We start from the raw sequence: 21,731 nt of genomic DNA on the forward strand, positions 1-21,731 counted from the left end.
ACAGGCAGCAAATAACACTGATCCAGTCCAGCAGCAGCTAAGAACCAAAATAAAAGTACAATGTAACTCAGACCGTCCATACCCGTGACACACCGTGCCATCCGAGCCCGCCGGACCCGTGATGCCGCCCAGGAGCCCGCCAGACCCGTGATGCCGCCCAGGAGCCCGCCGGACCCGTGATGCCGCCCAGGAGCCCGCCGGACCCGTGATGCCGCCCAGGAGCCCGCCGGACCCGTGATGCCACCCAGGAGCCCGCCGGACCCGTGATGCCACCCAGGAGCCTGTGATGCCACCCAGGAGCCCGCCGGACCAGTGATGCCACCCAGGAGCCCGCCGGACCCGTGATGCCACCCAGGAGCCCGCCGGACCCGTGATGCCACCCAGGAGCCCGCCGGACCCGTGATGCCACCCAGGAGCCCGCCGGACCCGTGATGCCACCCAGGAGCCCGCCGGACCAGTGATGCCACCCAGGAGCCCGCCGGACCTGTGATGCCACCCAGGAGCCTGTGATGCCACCCAGGAGCCCGCCGGACCAGTGATGCCGCCCAGGAGCCCGCCGGACCCGTGATGCCGCCCAGGAGCCCGCCGGACCCGTGATGCCGCCCAGGAGCCCGCCGGACCAGTGATGCCACCCAGGAGCCCGCCGGACCAGTGATGCCACCCAGGAGCCCGCCGGACCTGTGATGCCACCCAGGAGCCTGTGATGCCACCCAGGAGCCCGCCGGACCAGTGATGCCACCCAGGAGCCCGCCGGACCAGTGATGCCGCCCAGGAGCCCGCCGGACCCGTGATGCCGCCCAGGAGCCCGCCGCACCCGTGATGCCCCCAAGGACTGGTCGGAGCAGAACTTGCCCCCTTAGTGGCTGATGACTACCCGGAGGCTCATCCTCCCGCAGTAGTGGGGACTCTGTGACAAGTAACATTCATACAGTGGAGTTTCCCATAGCGGTCGCAGTGCGGGCAGCACTCCGGAGGAGCCGGCTCCAGGGCCACACATGTCCGCGGGGTCTCTCACCATCTATGTCCCCCAGGGTGAGCTCATCCCCGAGCTCCGTCAACGTCTCCATGTTCTCAATGCTCATGACGGCAGCTTCCGTGCAGCAGGTCACAGGCCGCCTGTCCGCGCTCCCTGCCGGGGGGCTGGTGTCTTCTCGGAGCTCCTGTCACTTTCTTCCCAACTCAACAACCTGTCACAGACGAAACCGACGCCATGTTCTTCCAGCCCCTCCCTCCGCTCCGATGATGTCAGCCTCTTGCGTGCCAAACCTCCTTTAGAGCGGACACAGAGCAAGGCGATCTATGGTAACCAGAACGAGGCTTGGCTCCCTCCCCCTCTATTCTGAGAAAGCCCCCTCAGTCAGCGCGTGGGGAGGCCCCGCCCACTCCTCTTCTAATAACGCGTGCTGGTTGTTTTGTTGTCAATGAGACCAGGGGCTGGTAGCCAATCACAGCGCTTGGCGTGCTGTGGGGTGATGTGACGTCACCGATCAGGGGATCTGTATTTGCATATGAGGCGGCTCCTCCGGAGACCCGTGTCTCTCCCACAGCATGAGTGACGGCTGGGAGCGCATGGTTAAAGGCCCCGTCTCACAGTGGTCCGGCTCTGCTGCCGGTATGTGCTGGGTCTGCTGTAGTAGTCCCATCATCCGGCTAATGTGTTGAATGTAAAAACAAAACAAAAAAAAAACACACATATACAGTACATACACACATACAGAACATGCGCCATGCGACGACATGCACCATGCAACAACATGCAGCATGCAACGACATGCACCATGCGACGGCATGCGCCACGCGATGACATGCGCCACGCGACGACATGCAACATGCGACGGCATGCACCATGCGACGACATGCGACAACATGCGACGGCATGCACCATGCAACGACATGCGCCACGCGACGACATGCGCCACGCGACGGCTTGCAACATGAGACGGCATGCACCATGCGACGGCATGCGCCATGCGACGGCATGCGCCATGCGGCGCCATGCGACGGCATGCGACGACTTGCGCCATGCGACGACATGCGCATACAGTACATACAGTACAGACATACAGACATACAGTACATATAACATAGATTACATACTCACCATCACTTGTCACTTTGATCCCCGAAGCCAGTGTCATAAAAAATATTAAAATAATAAACAACCAATATACTCCCTGATCCGCAGAAATCCAATTAAAACGAGTGTCCCACGACGATCTCCTGTGGAGAACAGGAGCATCTGCTGATGCAACCACTCTCCAGGGGCTCCAGGAAGACAATGAGGGGAGGAAGAAATCCTTCCACAATGTATTCCTACGCCCTGTGAGAAAATAGTCCCTAGTCTCACTTTATGGTATGCTGTATGAGAAAGTTCCCACGCAGCTTTTTGCCATAAAGTGAGACTTTGAACCTTAGTAACCTCAGTGATGCACTGCAGGAGCCATTGTCTCCTGTCAGTGTGTCACTGAGGCTCCTATAGAGCAGTGACATCACCCGACGTCACTGTTCTATAGGGGAGGTCGTCGTGGGGCACTCGTTATTATTTGGACTACGGCGGACAGGTAGTATACGGTTTATTATTTTACGTTTTTGCAGGGGCTGAAGTATGGTAAGTATGGTGAAATGAAGAATATTAAAATACTTTTTCCTAATGTGTGTGTGTTTTATTAACCCTTTATTAATATTGGATTAATAATGGACGCCTCTCCGTTATTAACCCGGCTTAATGTCACCTTACAATAGCAAGGTGACATTAACCCCTTATTACCCCATATCCCACCGCTACACGGGAGTGGGAAGAGAGGGGCTTAGGCTGGTTTCACACTTGAGTTTTTATCTGCATGCGTTTTTTTAAAAACCGCATGTGTGAAAAAACGCATGTAAACGTGGTAAAACGCTGCGTTTTTTAGACGCATGCGTTTTTGCATGTAGAAAAAAAACGCTGCGTTTTGCCGCGTTTACATGCGTTTTTTCATGCGTTTGCGTTTTTAAAACGCATGCTGAGAAGTGTGTGACAGCTGCCAATCATCAAAATCCACAAGAAAACCCACTATAAATAGAAATAGCTAGGGGTAGGGTTAGGGCCTAACCCTAACCCTAAACGTGACAGAAATACGTGGCACTGAAATACGTGGCACTTACATACGTGGCACGTGGCACTTACATACGTGGCACTAAAATACGTGGCACTTACATACGTGGCACTTACATACGTGGCACGTGGCACTTACATACGTGGCACTTACATACGTGGCACTTACATACGTGGCACTTACATACGTGGCACTTACATACGTGGCACGTGGCACTTACATACGTGGCACTTATATACGTGGCACGTGGCACTTACATATGTGGCACTTACATACGTGGCACTTACATACGTGGCACTTACATACGTGGCACTTACATACGTGGCACTTACATACGTGGCACTTACATACGTGGCACTTATATACGTGGCACTGAAATATCGTGGCACTATGTCATAAAATGTTCATTAAACGGTTAGGGGTAGGGTTAGGGTTTGGATCCCTTTATCACCCTGATGGTGGTGGGTGGTTTTTCAGTGTTTTTTCTGTTTTTTTTCTATAAAAACGCATGCGTTTTTAACGCAAACAAACGCGCGCGTTCAAAAACGCATGCGTTGCCGAAAACACGTCAAAACGCATGCGAAAAAACGCATGTGTTTTTAATGTTAAGTATAGGAAAAAAACGCATGCGTTTTTTAGCGCTAAAATGCAGCGTCCAAAAACGCAAGTGTGAAACCAACCTCAGTGCCGGAATTGGCGCATCTAAGGCTACGTTCACATTTGCGTTGTGCGCCGCAGCGTCGGAGACGCAACGCACAACGCAAACAAAAACGCAACAAAACGCACGCTAAAACGCTGCGTTTTGCGACGCATGCGTCCTTTTTGGCCGAAAGTTGGACGCAAAAAAAATGCAACTTGCTGCGTCCTCTGCGCCCAACGCTTGCGGCCAAAAAAACCCATGCGTCGCAAAACGCAGCACAATGCATGTCCATGCGCCCCCATGTTAAATATAGGGGCGCATGACGCATGCGGCGCCGAACGCTAATGTGAACGTAGACTTACAGATGCGCCATTTCTGGGGTGGCTGCGGACTGGTATTTGTAGCCGGGGGGGGGGGGGGGACCAATATCCATGGCCCCTCTCTAGGCTATTAATATCAGCCCGCAGCTGTCTGCGTAGCCTTTCTGGCTATAAAATATAGGGGGACCCCACGTCATTTTTTTGGGGGGGTCCCTCTATTTTAATAGCCAGAAAAGGCTACGAAGACAGCTGCGGGCTGATATTCATAGCAGGCTACAAATATTGGCCTCGGCCGTCGGCTTTCCCCCTCTGGCGCAGAAAATTGCGTTTTTTATTAAATTAAACGCTTATTAAGCCCTGTTTCACACTTGCGTCGGCACGGGTCCATCGCTATGCGTTGGGCCGACGTACCGACGCACGTTGTGAAATTTGTGCACGTCGTGGGCAGCGGATGCAGTTTTTCAACGCATCCGCTGCCCATTCTGAAGTCCGGGGAGGAGGGGGCGGAGTTTTGGCCGCGCATGCGCGGTAGAAAATGGCAGACGTGACGGATGTGCCAACGGTCCGCCAAAACACGACGCATCCGTTGCACGATGGACGCGACGTGTGGCCATCCGTCGTGATCCTTCACTAATACACGTCTATGGGTAAAAAACGCATCCTGCGAGCACATTTGCAGGATCCGTTTTTTTCCCAAAAAGACGGATTGCGAAAAACGCAACTGTGAAAGTAGCCTTATAGAAACATCGGCCTTTCTATTATATATCTATGGATATATCTATCTATAGATATATTTATAGATAGATATATCTATAGATACATAGATGTATCTATCCATATATTTGGGTGCTTTCACACATCAGGTTTTTGCCGTGAGGCACAATCCGGCGAGTTTTGAAAAAAACGGATCAATTTTTTTCCGTCTTTTTCTCATAGAGTTTCATCCGTTTTTTGCCGGATCCGTCAAAAAAGCTGTTTCCGCCGGATGGAAAACACATACAGAGGAACGTTTTTTCTGTCCAGCGAAAAAACGCACAGCGACGGATCCGGCAAAAAAAGTATGAAACTGAGCTGTGAAATGATGAATCCGGCCTTGGAATCCGTTTTTTCATGCATGTTTCCATTCAAATCATGCACATTTTCCGTTTATTTACTTATTTCCAAAAACGGCATTAAAACCGCGCATAAACCGCACCAAAAAAAGCATAAAAACCAAAAACTGCATCAAAACTGCACCAAAAACTGCATCAAAACCTGGTGCAGTTTTGGTGCGGTTTTGATAGTTTTTGGTGCGGTTTCGGTGCGGCTTTTTCCGCAGCATGTGCACAACAAGTCTGCGGCTCCCATAGACTTACATTGGTTGTACACTACACTGCGGATTTGATGCAATTCAGTGCAGCAAAAAACGCTGTGGATCTGCAATCAGATCCGCAACGTGTGCACACAGCCTTAGCATTTAGTGAACCTAGCCAAAAAGCCAAGCAAAAAACAAGCGTGGGATTGCACTTTTTTTGCCATTTCATTGCACTTTGAATTTTTTTCACATTTTCTGCTACACGACAAGGTAAAACCAATGGTGTCGTTCAAAAGTAGAACTTGTCCCGCAAAAGATAAGGCCTCACATGGCCATATTGACGGAAAAATTATGGCTCTGGATAGAAGGGGAGCGATAAACGAAAACAAAAAAGCTCCAGGGGTGAAGGGGTTTAGAAACATGGATATGGACATACCTATGGAAATAGACATAGATATATAGATACTAGATGGCAGCCCGATTCTAAAGAATCGGGAGTCTAGAATCCATATATACTTTATTTATTCAAATGTAAGAATAATACAATTAATAAATAATAGTAAGAAAGAACAAAAAATGGCTGCACTCACCAGCTCTTGACAATTCTTGACAGTACGGCACATTTCTGATTGGTCGCTCGCGGCAGGCGGCAACCAATCAGAAAAGTGCCGCGCACCACGAAGGCATATATCTTTGTCCACCCTGAGCGGGTGTAGGACGCTGGTGACGTCACTTATCTCCAGACATTATCTCCGGACAAAGCCACGGAAGTTGGCACAAATTGCCGGAAGTAGTATTCTAGGCAATTATATATTAGATTTTAATGTTATCAGTGTTTACCTTTGAACGTTTATATTGTATTGTCCTGTCACCAGCCATGTGTACGATTATCGGCCGAAAGCCTCTCTGGAACCAATAATCACCCCATGTAAAGGTATCTTTATAAGTTAAAGATTCAGAATACTATGACTTTTATCATATCCTGAACAGTCAAGTTTTTTATGAACCGTTAAGGTTTTCTGGTTGAAGTAAAAAAAACTCTGAGTGTTTACAGTTTGAAACCATAAAATGTTGAAAAATTATGTCATTCTTGAGTATATCACTCAATGGTGCTCATAAACGTGTCAAATTTGATCTATAATATACTTTAATATACGTTACTTTAATCTTTAATATACTTAAGAACAGGGCCCCAGACATCACACAGGGGGTCTGAAACACCGCACAGTGGTCCAAAATATCGCTGTGCTCTGCCTGGGGCCCCATATGCTGCCTGGGGCCCCTGTGCTCTGCCTGGGGCCCCATATGCTGCCTGGGGCCCCTGTGCTCTGCCTGGGGCCCCATGTTCTGCCTGGGGCCCCTGTGCTCTGCCTGGGGCCAAAGTGCTCTGCCTGGGGCCCCATATGCTGCCTGGGGCCCCTGTGCTCTGCCTGGGGCCCCATATGCTGCCTGGGGCCCCTGTGCTCTGCCTGGGGCCCCATAGGCTGCCTGGGGCCCCTGTGCTCTACCTGGGACCACTGTGCTCTGCCTGGGGCCCCATATGCTGCCTGGGGCCCCTGTGCTCTGCCTGGGGCCCCTGTGCTCTGCCTGGGGCCCCATGTTCTGCCTGGGGCCACTGTGCTCTGCCTGGGGCCCCATAGGCTGCCTGGGGCCCCTGTGCTCTGCCTGGGACCACTGTGCTCTGCCTGGGACCACTGTGCTCTGCCTGGGGCCCCATATGCTGCCTGGGGCCACTGTGCTCTGCCTGGGGCCCCATATGCTGCCTGGGGCCACTGTGCTCTGCCTGGGGCCCCTGTGCTCTGCCTGGGGCCCCTGTGCTCTGCCTGGGGCCCCATGTTCTGCCTGGGGCCCCTGTGCTCTGCCTGGGGCCACTGTGCTCTGCCTGGGGCCCCATAAGCTGCCTGGGGGCCCTGTGCTCTGCCTGGGGCCCCATATGCTGCCTGGGGCCCCTGTGCTCTGCCTGGGGCCACTGTGCTCTGCCTGGGGCCCCATATGCTGCCTGGGGCCACTGTGCTCTGCCTGGGGCCCCATATGCTGCCTGGGGCCACTGTGCTCTGCCTGGGGCCCCATATGCTGCCTGGGGCCCCTGTGCTCTGCCTGGGGCCCCATATGCTGCCTGGGGCCCCTGTGCTCTGCCTGGGGCCCCATATGCTGCCTGGGGCCCCTGTGCTCTGCCTGGGGCCCCTGTGCTCTGCCTGGGGCCCCTGTGCTCTGCCTGGGGCCCCTGTGCTCTGCCTGGGGCCCCTGTGCTCTGCCTGGGGCCACTGTGCTCTGCCTGGGGCCCCATATGCTGCCTGGGGCCCCTGTTCTCTGCCTGGGGCCCCATATGCTGCCTGGGGCCCCTGTGCTCTGCCTGGGGCCCCATATGCTGCCTGGGGCCCCTGTGCTCTGCCTGGGGCCCCATATGCTGCCTGGGGCCCCTGTGCTCTGCCTGGGGCCCCTGTGCTCTGCCTGGGGCCCCATGTTCTGCCTGGGGCCCCTGTGCTCTGCCTGGGGCCCCATATGCTGCCTGGGGCCCCTGTGCTCTGCCTGGGGCCCCATATGCTGCCTGGGGCCCCTGTGCTCTGCCTGGGGCCCCATATGCTGCATGGGGCCCCTGTGCTCTGCTTGGGGCCCCATGTTCTGCCTGGGGCCACTGTGCTCTGCCTGGGGCCCCATATGCTGCCTGGGGCCCCATATGCTGCCTGGGGCCCCTGTGCTCTGCCTGGGGCCACTGTGCTCTGCCTGGGGCCCCATAGGCTGCCTGGGGCCCCTGTGCTCTGCCTGGGACCACTGTGCTCTGCCTGGGGCCCCATATGCTGCCTGGGGCCCCTGTGCTCTGCCTGGGGCCCCATGTTCTGCCTGGGGCCCCTGTGCTCTGCCTGGGGCCACTGTGCTCTGCCTGGGACCCCATATGCTGCCTGGGGCCCCTGTGCTCTGCCTGGGGCCCCATATGCTGCCTGGGGCCCCTGTGCTCTGCCTGGGGCCCCATAGGCTGCCTGGGGCCCCTGTGCTCTACCTGGGACCACTGTGCTCTGCCTGGGGCCCCATATGCTGCCTGGGGCCCCTGTGCTCTGCCTGGGGCCCCTGTGCTCTGCCTGGGGCCCCATGTTCTGTCTGGGGCCACTGTGCTCTGCCTGGGGCCCCATAGGCTGCCTGGGGCCCCTGTGCTCTGCCTGGGACCACTGTGCTCTGCCTGGGGCCCCATATGCTGCCTGGGGCCACTGTGCTCTGCCTGGGGCCCCATATGCTGCCTGGGGCCACTGTGCTCTGCCTGGGGCCCCATATGCTGCCTGGGGCCCCTGTGCTCTGCCTGGGGCCCCTGTGCTCTGCCTGGGGCCCCATGTTCTGCCTGGGGCCCCTGTGCTCTGCCTGGGGCCACTGTGCTCTGCCTGGGGCCCCATAAGCTGCCTGGGGGCCCTGTGCTCTGCCTGGGGCCCCATATGCTGCCTGGGGCCCCTGTGCTCTGCCTGGGGCCACTGTGCTCTGCCTGGGGCCCCATATGCTGCCTGGGGCCACTGTGCTCTGCCTGGGGCCCCATATGCTGCCTGGGGCCACTGTGCTCTGCCTGGGGCCCCATATGCTGCCTGGGGCCCCTGTGCTCTGCCTGGGGCCCCTGTGCTCTGCCTGGGGCCCCATATGCTGCCTGGGGCCCCTGTGCTCTGCCTGGGGCCCCTGTGCTCTGCCTGGGGCCCCATGTTCTGCCTGGGGCCCCTGTGCTCTGCCTGGGGCCCCATATGCTGCCTGGGGCCCCTGTGCTCTGCCTGGGGCCCCATATGCTGCCTGGGGCCCCTGTGCTCTGCCTGGGGCCCCATATGCTGCCTGGGGCCCCTGTGCTCTGCCTGGGGCCCCTGTGTTCTGCCTGGGGCCCCTGTGCTCTGCCTGGGGCCACTGTGCTCTGCCTGGGGCCCCATATGCTGCCTGGGGCCCCTGTTCTCTGCCTGGGGCCCCATATGCTGCCTGGGGCCCCTGTGCTCTGCCTGGGGCCCCATATGCTGCCTGGGGCCCCTGTGCTCTGCCTGGGGCCCCTGTGCTCTGCCTGGGGCCCCTGTGCTCTGCCTGGGGCCCCATGTTCTGCCTGGGGCCCCTGTGCTCTGCCTGGGGCCCCATATGCTGCCTGGGGCCCCATATGCTGCCTGGGGCCCCTGTGCTCTGCCTGGGGCCACTGTGCTCTGCCTGGGGCCCCATAGGCTGCCTGGGGCCCCTGTGCTCTGCCTGGGACCACTGTGCTCTGCCTGGGGCCCCATGTTCTGCCTGGGGCCCCTGTGCTCTGCCTGGGGCCACTGTGCTCTGCCTGGGACCCCATATGCTGCCTGGGGCCCCTGTGCTCTGCCTGGGGCCCCATATGCTGCCTGGGGCCCCTGTGCTCTGCCTGGGGCCCCATAGGCTGCCTGGGGCCCCTGTGCTCTACCTGGGACCACTGTGCTCTGCCTGGGGCCCCATATGCTGCCTGGGGCCCCTGTGCTCTGCCTGGGGCCCCTGTGCTCTGCCTGGGGCCCCATGTTCTGCCTGGGGCCACTGTGCTCTGCCTGGGGCCCCATAGGCTGCCTGGGGCCCCTGTGCTCTGCCTGGGACCACTGTGCTCTGCCTGGGGCCCCATATGCTGCCTGGGGCCACTGTGCTCTGCCTGGGGCCCCATATGCTGCCTGGGGCCACTGTGCTCTGCCTGGGGCCCCATATGCTGCCTGGGGCCCCTGTGCTCTGCCTGGGGCCCCTGTGCTCTGCCTGGGGCCCCATGTTCTGCCTGGGGCCCCTGTGCTCTGCCTGGGGCCACTGTGCTCTGCCTGGGGCCCCATAAGCTGCCTGGGGGCCCTGTGCTCTGCCTGGGGCCCCATATGCTGCCTGGGGCCCCTGTGCTCTGCCTGGGGCCACTGTGCTCTGCCTGGGGCCCCATATGCTGCCTGGGGCCACTGTGCTCTGCCTGGGGCCCCATATGCTGCCTGGGGCCACTGTGCTCTGCCTGGGGCCCCATATGCTGCCTGGGGCCCCTGTGCTCTGCCTGGGGCCCCATATGCTGCCTGGGGCCCCTGTGCTCTGCCTGGGGCCCCATATGCTGCCTGGGGCCCCTGTGCTCTGCCTGGGGCCCCTGTGCTCTGCCTGGGGCCCCTGTGTTCTGCCTGGGGCCCCTGTGCTCTGCCTGGGGCCACTGTGCTCTGCCTGGGGCCCCATATGCTGCCTGGGGCCCCTGTTCTCTGCCTGGGGCCCCATATGCTGCCTGGGGCCCCTGTGCTCTGCCTGGGGCCCCATATGCTGCCTGGGGCCCCTGTGCTCTGCCTGGGGCCCCATATGCTGCCTGGGGCCCCTGTGCTCTGCCTGGGGCCCCTGTGCTCTGCCTGGGGCCCCATGTTCTGCCTGGGGCCCCTGTGCTCTGCCTGGGGCCCCATATGCTGCCTGGGGCCCCTGTGCTCTGCCTGGGGCCCCATATGCTGCCTGGGGCCCCTGTGCTCTGCCTGGGGCCCCATATGCTGCATGGGGCCCCTGTGCTCTGCCTGGGGCCCCATGTTCTGCCTGGGGCCACTGTGCTCTGCCTGGGGCCCCATATGCTGCCTGGGGCCCCATATGCTGCCTGGGGCCCCTGTGCTCTGCCTGGGGCCACTGTGCTCTGCCTGGGGCCCCATAGGCTGCCTGGGGCCCCTGTGCTCTGCCTGGGACCACTGTGCTCTGCCTGGGGCCCCATATGCTGCCTGGGGCCCCTGTGCTCTGCCTGGGGCCACTGTGCTCTGCCTGGGGCCCCATATGCTGCCTGGGGCCCCTGTGCTCTGCCTGGGTGTAGGACACTGGTGACGTCACTTATCTCCGGACATTAGCTCCGGACATTAGCTCCGGACAAAGCCACGGAAGTTGGCACAAATTGCAGGAAGTAGTATTCTAGGCAATTATATATTAGATGGGCATTTCCTGAAGGAAATACATGGTGCTTGAACAGCGCTACCAGCTTTACAGCAGCACTTTTCACACACGGGACTGGGGGGCGCGCTTACTTTTGCACCCGGGGGCGCACTTACTTTTGCACCCGGAGGCGCACTTACTTTTGCACCCGGGGGCGCACTTACTTTTGCACCCGGGGGCGCACTTACTTTTGCACCCGGGGGCGCACTTACTTTTGCACCCGGGCGCGCACTTACTTTTGGGGCCGCACTTACTTTTGGTGGGCGGGGCTTCTCGGCCTCCGATTTGGTTGGTGGGGCCCCTCGTCCTCCGATTTGGTGGGTGGGGACCCTCGGCCTCCGATTTGGTGGGCGGGGACCGGCCTCCGATTTGGTGGGCGGGGACCCTCGGCCTCCGATTTGGTGGGAGGGGACCCTCGACCTCCGATTTGGTGGGCGGGGACCCTCGGCCTCCGCTTTGGTGGGCGGGGCCCCTCGGCCTCCGATTTGGTGGACGGGGTCCCTCTGCCTCCGATTTGGTGGGCGGGGACCCTCGGCCTCCGCTTTGGTTGGTGGGGACCCTCGGCCTCCGATTTGGTGGGCGGGGCCCCTCGGCCTCCGCTTTGGTGGGCGGGGCCGGGCCCCTCGGCCTCCGCTTTGGTGGGCGGGGCCGCTCGGCCTTCGATTTGGTGGGCGGAGCTCCTCGGCCTCCGATTTGGTTGGCGGGGCCCCTCGGCCTCCGATTTGGTGGGCGGGGACTCTCGGCCTCCGATTTGGTGGGCGGGGACCCTCGGCCTCCGATTTGGTGGGCGGGGACCCTCGGCCTCCGATTTGGTGGGCGGGGACCCTCGGCCTCCGATTTGGTGGGCGGGGCCCCTCGGCCTCCGATTTGGTGGGCGGGGACCCTCGGCCTCCAATTTGGTGGGCGGGGACCCTCGGCCTCCAATTTGGTGGGCGGGGACCCTCGGCCTCCGATGTGGTGGGCGGGGACCCTCGGCCTCCGATGTGGTGGGCGGGGACCCTCGGCCTCCGATTTGGTGGGTGGGGACCCTCGGCCTCCGATGTGGTGGGCGGGGACCCTCGGCCTCCGATGTGGTGGGCGGGGCCCCTCGGCCTCCGATGTGGTGGGCGGGGCCCCTCGGCCTCCGCTTTGGTGGGCGGGGCCGGGCCCCTCGGCCTCCGCTTTGGTGGGCGGGGCCGCTCGGCCTTCGATTTGGTGGGCGGGGCTCCTCGGCCTCCGATTTGGTTGGCGGGGCCCCTCGGCCTCCGATTTGGTGTGTGCTCTGCCTGGGGCCACTGTGCTCTGCCTGGGGCCCCATATGCTGCCTGGGGCCCCTGTGCTCTGCCTGGGGCCCCATATGCTGCCTGGGGCCCCTGTGCTCTGCCTGGGGCCCCTGTGCTCTGCCTGGGGCCCCTGTGCTCTGCCTGGGGCCCCATGTTCTGCCTGGGGCCCCATGTTCTGCCTGGGGCCCCTGTGCTCTGCCTGGGGCCACTGTGCTCTGCCTGGGTGTAGGACACTGGTGACGTCACTTATCTCCGGACATTAGCTCCGAACTTTATCTCCGGACAATAGCTCCGGACAATAGCTCCGGACAATAGCTCCGGACAATAGCTCCGGCCAAAGCCACGGAAGTTGGCACAAATTGCAGGAAGTAGTATTCTAGGCAATTATATATTAGATATCTGTATCTATCTATCTCATATCTATCTATCTATCTATCTATCTATCTATTTGTTATCTATCTATCTGTGTGTAATGGAGTGTGGGTTGGACAAATGTAAAAGAGGAGGTCGGACAGAAATGACATCACAAATCTTTTTGAAGCTAGAGGAGGGAGAGGAGGGAGGTTTTGGGGTGTGTTTTGGAGTGGGTGTGCTAAGTTCAGGCTTAGAGGACAGTGCAATGCATCATGGAACTTGTAGTATTAGAGCACAATGACTCAGGAGAAAGGAAGTTGTCGATTAACCCCATGAGAGCTGAATCCAGCACTAAAATGTGCTGCTACAGCATGATAAAAGGTAATATTGCTAAAATAAACACAGTAGATGTTTTCAGTGGCCCATAATAGCAAGATTTATGAAAAAAAAAAAAAAAAAGGTTATAGTAGTGGACAACTTCTTTAAGGCTACGTTCACATTTGCGTTGTGCGCCGCAGCGTCGGAGACGCAACGCACAACGCAAACAAAAACGCAACAAAACGCACGCAAAAACGCTGCGTTTTGCGACGCATGCGTCCTTTTTTGCCGAACTTTGGACGCAAAAAAATGCAACATGCTGCGTTTTCTGCGCCCAACGCTTGCGGCCAAAAAAACGCATGCGTCGCAAAACGCAGCACAACGCATGTCCATGCGCCCCCATGTTAACCCGTCATGTGCGGGGGCGCCCGGGCACAAGTAGCCCTGCAGTCGCATTACAGGCGGCGCCATAGGCCTGCACAGGGGTTACAGCTGATTATTGGGGCGCTGCGCAGCTTTTCCTGGACACTAAGGCTACGTTCACATTTGCGTTGTGCGCCGCAGCGTCGGCGCCGCAGCGCACAACGCAAACAAAAACGCAGCAAAACGCATGCACAACGCTGCGTTTTGCGCCGCATGCGTCCTTTTTTTAATTGATTTTGGACGCAGCAAAAATGCAACTTGCTGCGTCCTCTGCGCCCGGACGCGGGCGCCGCAGCGAAGCATGCGGCGCAAAACGCAAGTGCGACGCATGTCCATGCGCCCCCATGTTAAATATAGGGGCGCATGACGCATGCGGCGCCCGCCGCTAATGTGAACGTAGCCTAAGATGATGCTCACACAGGGCTTTTTGCAGCAGTTTTTTTTTTTTTCTGCACTTAAAAACAGTGGTGACAGGAAAAACGCGCATACATAGGCCATGTGCACACTTTGCGGTTTTTGACGCTGCAGTTTTCCATGCGGTCTACAGTACCATGTAAACCTATGGAAAACCAAATCCGCTGTGCACATGCTGCAGAAAAAAACGCGTGGAAACGCAGCATTGTGTTTTCCGCAGAATGTCAATTCTTTGTGCGGATCTGCAGCGTTTCTGCACCCATTGACTTGCACTGAGTAGAGCAAATCCACAGCATAACCGCAGATCTAAAAAAGATCTGCAGTTTAGCTGTGGGTGAAACGCTGCAGATCAGGAGGGAGGGGGGGGGGGGGGAGTGTCGGGGGGTGTGTGCGGGCTGCCGGGGGTTTGTGCAGGCCTGTCGGGGGTCTGTGCGGTGCGCACGGGGGTCTGTGCAGGGATGCCGGGGGTCTGTGCAGGCCTCTCAGGGGGGTCTGTGCGGGCGTCTGTGCGCAGGCATCATCCGATGAGACTACAAGTCCCATCGGGCTATGCCTGCTACAGTGACAGTGATTGACACATTAGCCAATGATGGGACAGTAGTAGTCCCATCATCCGGCTAATGTGTTGAATGTAAAAAAAACCCACAAACACACAACCAAACATACAACATATAACCTAACCTATAACAGTACATATATAACAGAACATACAACATATAGACATACAGTACATATAGCATTCATACATATAGACATACAATACATATAACAGAGTACATACTCACCATCCCCTTGTCACCTTGATCCCCGAAGCCAGGGTCATCTGTAAAAAATAACAAACACTATACTCCCTGATCCGCAGAAATCCAATTAAAACGAGTGTCCCACAACGATCTCCCGAGGAGAGCAGCAGCATCAGCTGATGCGACCGCTCTCTAGGGGCTCCAGGAATACAATGACGGAAGGTATCCTTCCACACTGTATTCCTCCGTCACTGTAAAAAATAGTCCCTTGTCTCACTTGTGGCACTGCTGTGTGAGAAAGTTCCCACGCAGCATTGCCATAAAGCAAGAGAGTGAACTCAGGTAACCTCAGTGATGCACTGCAGGAGCCATTGTCTCCTGTCAGTGTGTCACTGAAGGTCCTATAGAGCAGTGACATCACCCGATGTCACTATTCTATAGGGGAGATCATCGTGGGACACTCATTATTAAATAGACTGCGTCGGACAGGGACTATACGGTTGGTTTATTATTTTTAATTTTTTACAGGCGATCGAGTATGGTAAGTATGGTTAAATTAAGATAAAAAAATAAAGACAGCCAGAAAAAAGTATTTTAAACTCTTTCAATACTCTAGGATTAATAAATGGATAGGTGTCTTATTGACGCCTCTCCGTTATTAACCAGGCTTAATGTCACCTTACAATAGCAAGGTGACATTAACCCCTTATTACCCTATATCCCACCGCTACACGGGAGTGGGAAGAGAGGGGCTAAGTGCCGGAATTGGCGCATCTTACAGATGCGCCATTTCTGGGGCGGCTGCGGACTGGTATTTGTAGCCGCCCCATTTTTTTTTTGGGGGGGGGGGGTAGGTCCCCCTATTTTAATAGCCAGTAAAGGCTACGCAGACAGCTGCGGGCGGATAGCCTAGAGAGGGGCCATGGGTATTACCCCCTTCGCAGGCTACAAATATTGGCCCCCGGCCATCGGCTTTCACCCTCTGGCGCACTATTTGCATCGGATCCGTTTTTTCAAAAATTCCCCGGATCCTGCCTGATGGATAGATGTAGACAGATATATGGATAGTTAGGCTACTTTCACACATCAGTTTGTTTCCGTCAGGCAGGATCCGGTGAATTTTTGAAAAAATGGATCCGATGCAAATAGTTAAAAACTGATGCAACTGATCTGTTTTGTTTTTTTAGAGAGAGAACGGAAAATCTGCATGATTTCCATGGAAAAAATGCAATAAAAAACAGATTCGGAGGCCCGGATTCATCATTTCACATCTCAGTTTCATATGTTTTTCGCCGAATCCGTCGTTGTGCGTTTTTTCGCCGGACAGAAAAAACTTTCCATTGTACGTTTTCCCCGTCCGCCGGAAAGTTTTTTTACGGATCCGGCAAAAAAACAGATGAAACGTGAGGCCATCAGGCGCAATCCGGCGCTAATACAACTCTATGAGGAAAAAAACGGATCCGGTGAAAAAAAACATCAATTTTTTTCAAAACTCGCTGGATTATGCCTGACGCAAAAACCTGATGTGTGAAAGTAGCCTAACTATCCATATATCTATCTACATCTATCTATCTCATTCCTTCTGTCTATCTATGTATCTATCTATCTGTCTATCTATGTGTGTAATGGAGTGTGGGTTGGACAAATGTAAAAGAGGAAGTTGGACAAGACATGACATCACAAATCTTTTTTTTAGCTTTCAAAAACACATCAAAACTGCTCAAAAACGCGTTTTCTGCCAAGAGATGCAGATTTGGTACAGAAAAATCCGCAGGCAAATCTGCAATGTGTGCACATACCGCTATGTGCACATGACCTTGGCAAGGTTGACTACCCGTGACTTCCCCCACCTTCTTGAATAACCACACCACCTCAGTAATTTGGATAATAACGGCCACAGCAGCCAATTTATTATTGATATTAATAAAAACGGACCCTTGGTGCGGCCCTCGAAGCTAACCCGCTCCTGGTCTGGTGATTATTCCATCGGCACTGCCTCTTCCCTCTCAGCCTTACTTCCAGCTGCGTTTTTTCCCAAGCTCAGAAGCATCCTGAGTTGAGGGAAGAGGTTGCCTCCATCCGTTAACCTGTACCCGACTTCCATCGTCGGGTACCCACCCATCGGTACCGCGCACCCGACCTCCAACATCAGGGTGGCCCTCCGGGTCCCCCGATAGCGTGAAACTGACCTACCTCGTCGGGTATCACGCAAGTATCACCAGACCACGAACTAAGTAACTATCCATGGCAGTGGGTGGGGGGTCCCGCAGTGCAAGAATCCCCCCTCTACCATACTTTTTTGCCAGCTTCGAGGACCCACCAACGCTCAAATCATCATCCGATGATGTAATAGAACCTCGCGCTCACAAAGAGCTATCCGCCACCAGTCAGGAGAGGAAAAAACCCCTGTGGGGGAAACCTCCAGGGAACCATGGTGATGGATTGCCCTTCCCCTGGGCTTAAAGGTAACTGCCAAATAAGTAATTCTTGTATCAGTCTCGCTCTTGTCCGCGTCCGAATGGTTCATCTGGCTACTGCGACCCGGTCTTCCTTCTTTTCGTCAGGGATGGGTGGGTGGGGCTTGATGTCCGGCCGTCCAGAGAGGGAAAGAGGGCTACGGCTCCTCCCTGCATCCTTTTTATCCCCCCGTGCCCCCCCCCCTCTCTCCCTCTGTCCTAGGTCACTTCCCCTATGTCACTTCCCCTATGTCACTTCCCCTTTAATTAGTCCCCTAATACTTCCTCCCCCCCCCCCCCGGCTTACCCTTGCCGTCCCCCTGCCTTCTCCCAACCCCCAATTCATACGTCACTTGCAACCTGCCCGGTCATGGCCCCCTCCTTACGGACCCTCCGTGCCTTATCCGGGGGTTACTTGTCCGGAATTGCCGCAGAAATTTCCGCTGCAATTCCGCAACTCCCTGCGGCGAGAAATACGCATGCGGAATTGGCATGCATATTCCCGCTAAATACTAGCGTTTTACAAGCGTAATTAGCTTGCAGAATGCTACCGTTTTCCAAGCGATCTGTAGCATCACTTGGAAAACGGATTGACAGGTTGGTCACACTAGTCAAACAGTGTTTGACAAGTGTGACCAACTTTTTACTATTGATGCTGCCTGTGCCCCATGCTCTGTGTGTGAAATCTGTAAGCTGCTAATGTAGGGGTACTGTGCCCCATGCTGTGTGGGTGAAATTGTTAACTGGACTGGAAGTAGCGAGCCTCAGTCTCTGTGAGCACACCATTAAAATTTTTAGGTTATTCATTTACTTCTTATATTACCATGATTGCTATGGTAACAGAACCCCTTTAAGTAATTTCCATATTCACGTTTGTTTGCAGGGCAATTGTCCTGCTCTTATCCCCAATTAAGTTCCCTTTGCAGCCCCCTAGCCCTGACTATAGCCAGTTTACAGTGATTTTAAAGCACCGAAGTTCAGGTACCCATTGATTTCTATTGGGTTCAGGGTCAAGTTCAATGACAAGTTCGGACCCGAACCAAACTTTGTACTGTATGTTCTTTGAACTCGAACATTCACGGGTTCGCTCATCTCTAATTGTGAATGAGAGTAATGTAATATTTGGATGCAGATGAACAGTGGGCTCCAGAGCCAATGTTACTGGTGGGCAATTAGCACCTCCATCCAACACTTTATACAGGCAAATGTGTTTGTATATTTACCCCAAAATGTCACAAGTCTTTACATTTTCTCTTCTTTACCAAAGATAGGTAATTAAGATACTTAGTGTGGATGTGCTAACTTGCAAATGATTAAAAACTTCAGTATTTTCTGAATCATGTGAAAATGTACTATACACCATATGGCTGCTGATATTAGCAGTAAGGGCCACTACTATTACGTATGGTGTCACTAGGGAACCACTATTACATATGGTGTGACTGTAGAGAGCCACTATTACATATGGTGTGACTGTAGGGAGCCACTATTACATATGGTGTCACTAGGAGGCTACTATTACATATGGTGTCACTAGGGGGCCACTATTACATATGGTGTGACTGTAGGGGGCCACTATTACATATGTTGTCACTATAGGGGGCCACCATTACATATGGTGTCACTAGGGGGGCTACTATTACACATGGTGTCACTATAGGGCCACTATTACATATGGTGTCACTAGGAGGCTACTATTACATATGGTGTCACTAGGGGGCCTCTATTACATATGGTGTGACTGTAGGGGGCCACTATTACATATGTTGTCACTATAGGGCCACTATTACATATGGTGTCACTAGGAGGCTACTATTACACATGGTGTCACTATAGGGGGCCACTATTACATATGGTGTCACTAGGGGGGCTACTATTACACATGGTGTCACTAGGGGGCCTCTATTACATATGGTGTGACTGTAGGGGGCCACTATTACATATGTTGTCACTATAGGGCCACCATTACATATGGTGTCACTAGGGGGCTACTATTACACATGGTGTCACTATAGGGGGCCACTATTACATATGGTGTCACTAGGGGGGGCTACTATTACACATGGTGTCACTATAGGGCCACTATTACATATGGCGTCACTAGGAGGCTACTATTACATATGGTGTCACTAGGGGGCTACTATTACACATGGTGTCACTATAGGGGGCCACTATTACATATGGTGTCACTAGGGGGCTACTATTACACATGGTGTCACTATAGGGGGCCACTATTACATATGGTGTCACTAGGGGGCTACTATTACATATGGTGTCACTAGGGGGCTACTATTACACATGGTGTCACTATAGGTGGCCACTATTACATATGGTGTCACTAGGGGGCTACTATTACATATGGTGTCACTGTAGGGGGCCACTGTTACACATGGTGTCACTGTAGGGGGCCACTATTACATATGGTGTCACTATAGGGCCACTATTACATATGGTGTCACTGTAGGGGGCTACTATTACATATGGTGTCACTAGGGGGGCTACTATTACACATGGTGTCACTATAGGGGGCCACTATTACATATGGTGTCACTAGGGGGCTACTATTACACATGGTGTCACTATGGGGGCCACTATTACATATGGTGTCACTAGGGGGCTACTATTACATATGGTGTCACTGTAGGGGGCCACTATTACACATGGTGTCACTGTAGGGGGCCACTATTACACATGGTGTCACTGTAGGGGGCCACTATTACATATGGTGTCTGTTGTTTAGCCACATCTATAAAGTACAGTAAAAGTGATTACCATCTGCATGACAGTGAAAAACAACATGGACAAGGAAGAAAAACAGAAACAAGCGTCAATATGAAAATCACATTTAATAAGTTCTTAGCAACCTAACAAGGTAAAATACAACCATATTGACAAATTGTGGCTCAAAAAACTGTATCACAGTTAACGCAAAGTAAAAGTTGTGGTTGTTTGTAAAATCTCCGTTTCTTTAGTTTCCCTATGTAGTCTTCCTAAGGGAACGGATGTAATATATGAACAATACATGTGCACAAGGTGTGAGAGTTACGTGGGCTTGTGATGGAATTTCTTACCCTTTGGCTGAAGAAACGCTGAATACCTTTACCATTTCCACACATTCTTACTAATAACAAGCTGTCAGCCAATATATACCCTGTGTTCGGATTTGCACAGTATATAGAGCTGTGGGCAAAATTATTGCTTGTCATAAAATCAATATCTACAGAAATAAGTGACTATGTAACAACAGTGCATCATTAGGATACTAATAGCCCAAATACAATGCAACAAAAAGCTGGAGCTGTCAACACACGTCAGAAAAGAATGAAGAAGATACGTGGTACCTGACATGGCCAGAATTAGGAGGCGATCTGCGGCACCCAGGAGCTGCCACTCACGGGTACAGCTGCACAGGGCCGTGGTGTCGACTGGTGGCGGATCCATTAGGGACGCATGCGATCGGTTGCATTTTGCCGCGTTTGACGACGCATGCGTCGTTTCGTTGTCTGCGGTTTGGCACGGTAAACGCTACATGTAGTAATTTTAGAGGCGTCAATTTGCCGCCTAGAAATGTATGCGGTTGTTAGCGGAAGGAATGCAGCAAAAAAACGCATTACAGTCTATGTGAACGCATGCGTTGCATCACAGGAAAACATGTCTAGACACTGATTACCCACCCTCCACATACAAACTGATAAAGGGAGGGAGTGGGCATTTGCAGGTCACTATACAGCAGACTGGGAAGCAGACCAGACAGAGGAAAGCACCTTGGAGGAAACAAGACACTGAACAAGGTGAGTATATCCTAGCCAATGCCTTTATTTTCTATTTTCTGTCTCTACATGTCCTAATTTCTGGCATTTTTTTTCTTTCTGCATGCATCAGAATGTCATCTGAGGAGGAGGAGCAACGTCCTGGGCCTGCACAAGCCGAACATGTCAGTGAAGTGAATACTCACCTCCTCAGATTGGTAAGTATTCACGGTCACATCTACACGTGACAATTTTTTTTTTCCTTTTTTTAGAGCACTTCTTCCACTGCGGCAGAGGCTGAGCAGGAGCAGCGGGTTCACGGTCGGGTGGCAAGGTGGCAGCGTGTACGTATATGTGGCTGACTGTTTATTGTATCCTCACTTTACTATTCTTGAATGTTCATTTCTTTACTTTCCTCTTTCTTTACCTTTTTCTTCTTGACTCCTTTTTTTTTTCTTGACTTTCAATATTCATGCCAGTTCTCTGTCTGTTTTCTTTCTTTTTCTTATGTTAATCTCTCCAACATTAATGTTTTTTTATTTTTTAGGTTCCAGAACGGGATGAGGATCTCATTGAAAATGACCTAATCTCCCTGGTCCATGAGCGAGTCCCGTTGTGGGACACCCAGGTTCCGCAGCACTCGGACAACGTGACGATCCGGCGGCTATAGAATGAGGTGGCCAAAGCAATGTGGGATGGCTGGGACAACGCCCCAACTCGGGTCCGAAATGCATTTTGTAAGTATTGCAATGCGGTGTGCTGCAGCAGTGACCTTGGCCAGGATCACACAACTGTGTG

The 21,731-nt window shown here is 54.2% G+C and overlaps 1 protein-coding gene across 1 annotated transcript in view; it reads right to left on the reverse strand.

Moving 5' to 3' along the window:
- The window catches only part of SREBF2 (sterol regulatory element binding transcription factor 2), a 67,435-nt gene extending 66,069 nt beyond the window's left edge, over positions 1–1,366 (reverse strand). Inside the window, exon 1 of the mRNA XM_077277536.1 lies at positions 1,016–1,366. Within this exon, the coding sequence (XP_077133651.1) occupies positions 1,016–1,082 (67 nt within the window). The 5' untranslated portion in view covers positions 1,083–1,366. The remainder of the gene's footprint in view (positions 1–1,015) is intronic.
- Between the last annotated feature and the right edge of the window lie 20,365 nt (positions 1,367–21,731).

Source organism: Ranitomeya variabilis, chromosome 8 (assembly GCF_051348905.1).
Source record: "Ranitomeya variabilis isolate aRanVar5 chromosome 8, aRanVar5.hap1, whole genome shotgun sequence".
NCBI lineage: Eukaryota > Metazoa > Chordata > Amphibia > Anura > Dendrobatidae > Ranitomeya > Ranitomeya variabilis.